Genomic DNA, 6878 nt, shown 5'->3' with positions numbered 1-6878 from the left:
AAATACTCTTAAGTTCAATGTTTTTGCACATCTCAGATCAAAAATCAATAAGTTCATGTGTTTTTCGTTTTTATTTTATTCTCAATAATATTATTTATGATAACTATATTCATATATTTTCAATGATCATAAAGGTATTTCCTCGACATATAATTATTATAAAAAAAAAATATAATTGGTATGCAACTTAATCATTAATTACTTCACGTTTAGATTCGACTAACTCATAGTTAATATGAGTAGAGAGTCACATACTATTCCACGAACTAAAGTGCTTAATTAGAGTTAACTAGTACTCAACAAAATTGCCCTAGTTGTGCACCGTCTTTATGTTAGGTTATTTGTAATGATAGTACCTCAAAGTCTTCTCGACTGATAATCTTCAATGATATCTCAACACAACACCCTAACATATCTTAATTATATGAAATCATAACATACAATATAATAAATCATCATCATCAATATTATCATCAATATCACTACTAGACATGACACAAGTCATATCTACTATCATGCATATACATCATAAGAGATTAACATCATCTTCATCCAACATTAACAAACAAGACCTAATAACTAATTTCATTTTTACTGTTTTATTACTCATTCATCATAACTCTAGGGATAAGAAATATAAGTTATTTTTATTTAACTAATTCATAATTGTAGTCTTCCAAATGATTATTAACTCCATAATTCAATCGATTATTACTTAGCTTAAGAAATTTTACAACTTCTGATTAACTTCTAATCGATTAATAGCCTATTTGATCAATTATGTTTTTTTAATTATAATCCTAATTATTTAATCTAGTCACGTAATTGATTATCACTCTCCTAATCAATTATCATCTTATCCTAATTGATTAACATAAGTTTTTTTTGTAATTTTTAACACTACCTAATCGATTAGTGTATATATACCTTGATCGATTAACACTTGCAAAACAAGGAAAAACACTTAACATAACACACATTATAATCGTGTTTAAGCATTTATCAGCATGAACAAAATGTCAATTACACCAATTAATCATATAATTAACATTTGCCAAATAAATAAACACATAATTTAACAATATCATCGAATAATAAAATAAAACATATCCATCATTCGACACATCATCAAAGATGGTCTCAATTTCACCATAAGTTTAAGTCCTCACAATAACATCTAAACACAAACAATCTAAACACAAACAATGATCATACAATTAAAACAATAAGACAATCTTATTTAAATTAACTATTTTATCATAGAGTCAAATTCACTTCATACATTAATTAAAGAAACGTAAATCAAACGAATTAATAAATAAAAAATACTTTACTTTTAAAATACCTATAATCAAAACAATAACGAAGACTTAGAAAAATTATTATTTTTTTAATTTAAATATCCCTATTTTTAAAAAAAATCACCAAAACACCCACCTTAAAAATGTATATTAAAATACTCTTTTTTTTTTTTCACCCGCATCTCTAAGCCCACTTGAAAGATATTTTTTTTTTAAGTAGTAGTAGGAAGTAGCGTTCCGGGAATGCGACGCATGACTTTAATTTTTTTATTTTTTAGTTTAACAATTGAATAATTGTTCATTTAATAAATAAAAATATTTAAAAAACAAAATTATATTAATAAAATCAAATAAAATACGAAGAAAAAAATTCATAGATGTGTCAAAATAAATAACGTGTTATATTATTTTAACAATTCTTTTGTAGATACATTTATATTATTTTAATAATTCTCTTCTATTTTGCATAAATTAACAACTTAATTCTATTTTGTTAATAATTTTCTCCTATTTTTTCTTTCTCTTGATCTAATAAATAAAAATAAATAAAAATAATTATAATTAAAAAAATATTAATAAAATCAAACAAAATACGTTAAATTAAAGAAAAAATACATTAAAATTAATGCGGTTGAATAGATGTACCAAAATCAATGTTATTTTTTCAAGTTAATTTTATGTTGTTAACAACTCCTTCATATTTTGCGGATAAATAAAAAATAAAATTAAGTTGTTTATTTATATGCAAAATAGGAGGAGTTGTTAATAAAATAAAATTAACTTAATAAAATAATATAATAAATTATTTGTTTTGGTACATCTACTCATCCGTATTAATTTGATGGTTTTTTTCTTCAATTTAATATATTTTACTTGATTTTATTAATATAATTTATTTTTTTAATTATGATTATTTTTATTATTATTGGACACATCATATCATCGTGGATGGTCTCAATTTCACAATAAGCTTAAGTCTCCACAATAGCATCTAAACAGAAACATCATGCAGACTCGTAAGGATCATGAGACAATCTTATCAAATTTTTACATATGAATTTGATTGAATATATAGACGTAGTTAAATTTTATTATAAAAATTAAAAAATAAATAATTATTAATTGTGACAAAATTGTGAAAATCAAATTATATAAGTCTATATAATAATTGTGGTTTAATATATATTGATCGATGATGAATTTCAACTACACATGACATGATATGACATATGTTAATAAATATGTTAACTAATATAGATATTGTGATATATGTTGTAATTTTGAGTTCTATAATCGGTGTATTCTAGTAGAATTGTTTTTATTAGTTGAATTGTGGTTGTCGGGTTATTGAGATGTATATTTGAGTCTAATATGTGAAGGTGACATGCTATTTATACATATTTTCTTGTTATACGAATTAACATAATATCATATAAATTGATATGTTTGCATAGAATAGATTGATATGTGTATGTGGACTAAATTTATTTTACTAACTTTTCAATTATTAAAATTGTATTTTTTTTATTAGACTCAATTTTTAATATTATAACAGTATCTCCAAAATATTTAAGACGACCCTAGACCAAATATGTAAATTTTGTAAATCAAATTATAATTCAAATGTGTATTATAAAGAAACCGAAGAAGGAAATAATTTATAAAAAATTTACAAAAATAACTGCTATAATTATAAAATAAAATAAATTTTCAACCTAAATTCTAACTAATTTTTAATTATTAAAAATGTAAATCAAAATTTGATCTACTACATCTCTCTAATATATTTTTGTAAATTTACAACTTAAAATTTTTATATACAATACAATAGTATACTTTATATTTATCTATTAAAATTTTGACTACCCTAATATTTTAGTTCAAGATCTGTCATTAATTAGATAGATATTAATGTAAAATTCAAATCTCCACCCATAAGATTTGAAAATTAGTTTTATTTACAATTTAACTTAATTTAATCGATTAGATTAATGATTTAATCCATTTACAACATAATTTTTTTCTTACACTTGATTAAATTAGCACAATTAGTAATCTAAATATCCTAACATATAACAAACAACATATCAGTCCTAAAAATCAATGTACAAAAGCTTGAGGTATTACAAGTATAATTTTGTATTTTGCTTTTTCAAAAAGAGAGCACTTGGGGAATCACATTTCCAAAAACAATGTTCTAAAATAAGTTTTATTTTATGTTTTCAATCAAATATCACTCCTTGAACTACAATGATTCTCACATTTGAAAGAAAAAAAAGTTCTAACTGAATATTATTTTTAGTTTGCAATATTGTAATTTTAATTACTTTTTTCAATTGTGTCATCTTAAAAGTATTTTAATGAGAAATTGTTTCTAATAATGTTTTAAAAAAACTATGTCTTATAACTGTTTTTTTCCTTCTTTTTTTAAATTAAAGTTCGTATGGAGTATTTGAGAGCACGTAGTATGGACTCCTCAATGATACTATAAATGTGGTAAGTACAAATATTAAAAGGTATAGCATGGGAGTTTAGTTGTCATTCATTGTTGTGCATGTAGAATTGAAGTATAGCAATTGCTTCTTTTTTGAGGGGCAGATTGAACAGTGGGGGAATGAAGAGACTACTGATCAAGTCTTTAATGCATTAATTGTAGTGGAATGCAACCCCCAAAGCACTTTATTACACTGACAAAAAAAACCAACTAAACAAAAAAAGTTGGTAAATAAATAAATCAATTAAATAAACCAAAATCACATAGCCATAATTAGTGCCTTTTGTTTGGGGAAGCTAATAACTTATATCTTCCCTTGTTTTTAGGTAGAACACTATGATTTCTCAAAATGTGTAGTGACTAAAAAAACCTTCTTGCTTCTTTGTTTAGAAAAAAGGGTCATATAAATATTCCAACTTGTTGTGTGGTTTTTTACTCCATTTTGAGGATATTGTTGTCCACTTTGTGGTTTTGTCATCATGAAGGTTTCTGGTTTTTGTGCTTTGTTCTTGGTGATTGTCGCTGCTCTTTCTTTTTTTAACTTCTTAAGTACTACAAGTCCTTCTTGGATTCCAGGTAAATTTTCCATCCTTTAGTAATTTTTTTTTTTGCAATTATGGAAATTTTTGTCAAATGTGTTGTTTTATTATTCTATAAGAACAAGTTTTATTGGTTGAAAAATAGTATTTGATGTTTTGAATATTGTTTTGCCTTTGATAATTTTTCTTTTCTATGTTATCTTTGACTTTGAGAAAAGCAGGGTGCATGCATTAGTTATTTGGTGATGAAAGTTTACAATTCTAAATCTCTTAGATTTTCTTCTTCTTCTTCCATGCATGCATTCTTTTAATTCCTTTTGCTAAAAGATGATTTTCTTTTTTTGTTGTTGATTAATTGTTAATGGCTTTAAATTGTGGTTTTGCATGCTGTTCCTCATTAACCTTAATATTAATGAAATTTTGTGATCTAAAAACTTTTTTAGAGAATTCATAAACCTTGATGTTATGGCTACCATTAAGCCTTTATATTCATGCCAAGATTTTGAAAAAGTTGTCTACAACTACAATTTTGACAACAATGTCAAGGTTCATTTTATTGTGACTATAGTTGCAGCTGGATCAACAATGTTTCATTGCAATTTTTTGCAATAGTTGCAAATTGCAATCGCATTTTAAAACTTCGGCCCTTTCACATCGTGATATTTTATCTGAAATGAAATATAAACAAAAATAGTAATTGAAAGATTAATATATTTAAATAATAATTTAGTTTAAATACATAATCTTTTTAACTATCATTTTTGTTTATATTTCATTACAGATTTAGTACTTATAATTTTTTTTGCAAAACTTGAGTTTTTGAAATTAAACAAGTATTCTATGGTTTGATGATTAGTTCCTTTTAGCTTCTAACACATTTTATAATATGTAGTGTAATTCAAAGATTCAATCTATATATTGCATGAATTAATTAAATTGCATGCTTAATTGCCTTGCCACTTTGTACCATTTTTCTTCATATTCTTCTAGATCCATCTAAGTATATTAGATTTTAGTATATCATATGCTCTATTGTTCATAATCTTAATCATGTGAATTTGTATTTTCACTTCAGATTTGATCGGTACCAAATGTGATGATAAAACAACACCAATTGCAACAAGCAGGAAATTGAAGGTACGCATGTTTTTCAAAACAATCAAATCTTATTAGTATCACAGTAAATTATCATGATTTTGTAGAACTACAAACTATAGATTTTATAAAATCAAAACCGTTTACTATAATGTTGACAAATTCCAAAATTTTCAGGAAAATGTTGGCATGAGTAGCGACGAAACGGGTGATATAAGCGATCACGTGACTCTTGAAGATTATAGTCCAATTGATCCATCACCAGGTGCAGCAAAGAATGTTAAAGCAGGACCTATTGAACATGGAACTCCTCTTATGCCATTCATTCCAAAGCCTCCACCTCCTAGTCCCTTTAATTCTGCACCTGGAGATTATAATTAATTAATTAATTAATTAGTCACTTGTTCTAAACTTTATGTTAGATACTAGTACAATATTATGGTCTAGTGTGTAATACTAAGAATGTAGTACAAGTCTTATGAACACTATTTAACACTTAAAATCTTTATTATCTATTGTTTGAGTCAAAAAGAGTCTTCCAAAGAGTATATTGAGTGGCATATCTCATGCTCAAATTGAAGACTATGTGGTGTTTATTAGTTAGTTTGCACAGGTTGTTGTTTGTTGCACAGGTTGTTGTCTGTAATCCTTGTTTTCTCATGTTGTGAAAAATAATAGTACCACTAATTATTTGTATTTTGGCATCCTACTACTTTGCTCGTTAATTTTTTTTTTATAAGTTTTTTATGCAACTTTAGCTATGATTATTTTTTCTTTTTATATAAGGCATTAATTTAAGTTTTTGTTAACATCAACCGCTCCAATGATCTCTTATACAGAAGGCAAAAGTTTTTTTTTTTATTAACAAAAAAATAGCATACACTCATTTATTACACTTTTATAGTTTCGATATGTAACAAGTTTTTACCGATGAATTTATTTTAATTGTTATTACCAATGTTTCTTACTTTGTTTTAAGACATCTTCAATTAATCATGTTTCTTACTTTACACATGTTGTTGATATTGAAGCGTGAATGGTTATTTTCATACGGACTAAAAAGATATTTATTAAATGAATGATATATATAAAAAATGACTCATACTTCATGTGTTGGCCACAACAATACCCTTACAAAAATGAAAATATACATTAAATAAAAAATACATTTGTCTAAGTTTTCTACCATAAAGAAGCAAAGATCGATTAAGAATAGAGGGGGAGTAGTATATTCTCAAATTGGTGTTGAATCAAGATTGTAGTTCAGGTGATAATCACATTGAACAAAGAATAGTTACATAAATAAGTTAAAAGAGTTTTTTTTACTCATTTATACAATGTCAATATTCATTTTTCTTATTCAATGAAACTTACTCTTATGTAATATATCAACAATATCATTTTCAAATGTGCATATCCATTCATTTGGAATTGTTACTCCTCTAGCAT

The 6878-nt window shown here is 25.0% G+C and overlaps 1 protein-coding gene across 1 annotated transcript; it reads left to right on the top strand.

The window, feature by feature from the left end:
- The first annotated feature begins 4072 nt into the window (after positions 1 to 4072).
- Positions 4073 to 6125, top strand: LOC101489422 (uncharacterized). Its single transcript, XM_004498952.4, has 3 exons — positions 4073 to 4371; positions 5410 to 5471; positions 5607 to 6125. Exons 1-3 carry the CDS (start codon positions 4275 to 4277, stop codon positions 5808 to 5810), a joined length of 363 nt encoding a protein of 120 aa, XP_004499009.1. The 5' UTR covers positions 4073 to 4274; the 3' UTR covers positions 5811 to 6125.
- Positions 6126 to 6878: the final 753 nt, after the last annotated feature.

This window comes from Cicer arietinum, chromosome 4 (assembly GCF_000331145.2).
Source record: "Cicer arietinum cultivar CDC Frontier isolate Library 1 chromosome 4, Cicar.CDCFrontier_v2.0, whole genome shotgun sequence".
Taxonomy (NCBI): Eukaryota; Viridiplantae; Streptophyta; class Magnoliopsida; order Fabales; family Fabaceae; genus Cicer; species Cicer arietinum.
Note: the sequence above shows the minus strand (reverse complement) of the source record. Positions and strands in the feature narration are given on the sequence as shown.

Bases quoted from the DNA above. Each gene is read 5' to 3' on its own strand.
- LOC101489422 (XM_004498952.4), top strand. From the start codon at position 4,275: ATGAAGGTTTCTGGTTTTTGTGCTTTGTTCTTGGTGATTGTCGCTGCT. The intron at 4,372-5,409 runs GTAAATTTTCCA...TTTTCACTTCAG, and splicing joins AAGTCCTTCTTGGATTCCAG to ATTTGATCGGTACCAAATGT. The intron at 5,472-5,606 runs GTACGCATGTTT...CAAAATTTTCAG, and splicing joins CAACAAGCAGGAAATTGAAG to GAAAATGTTGGCATGAGTAG.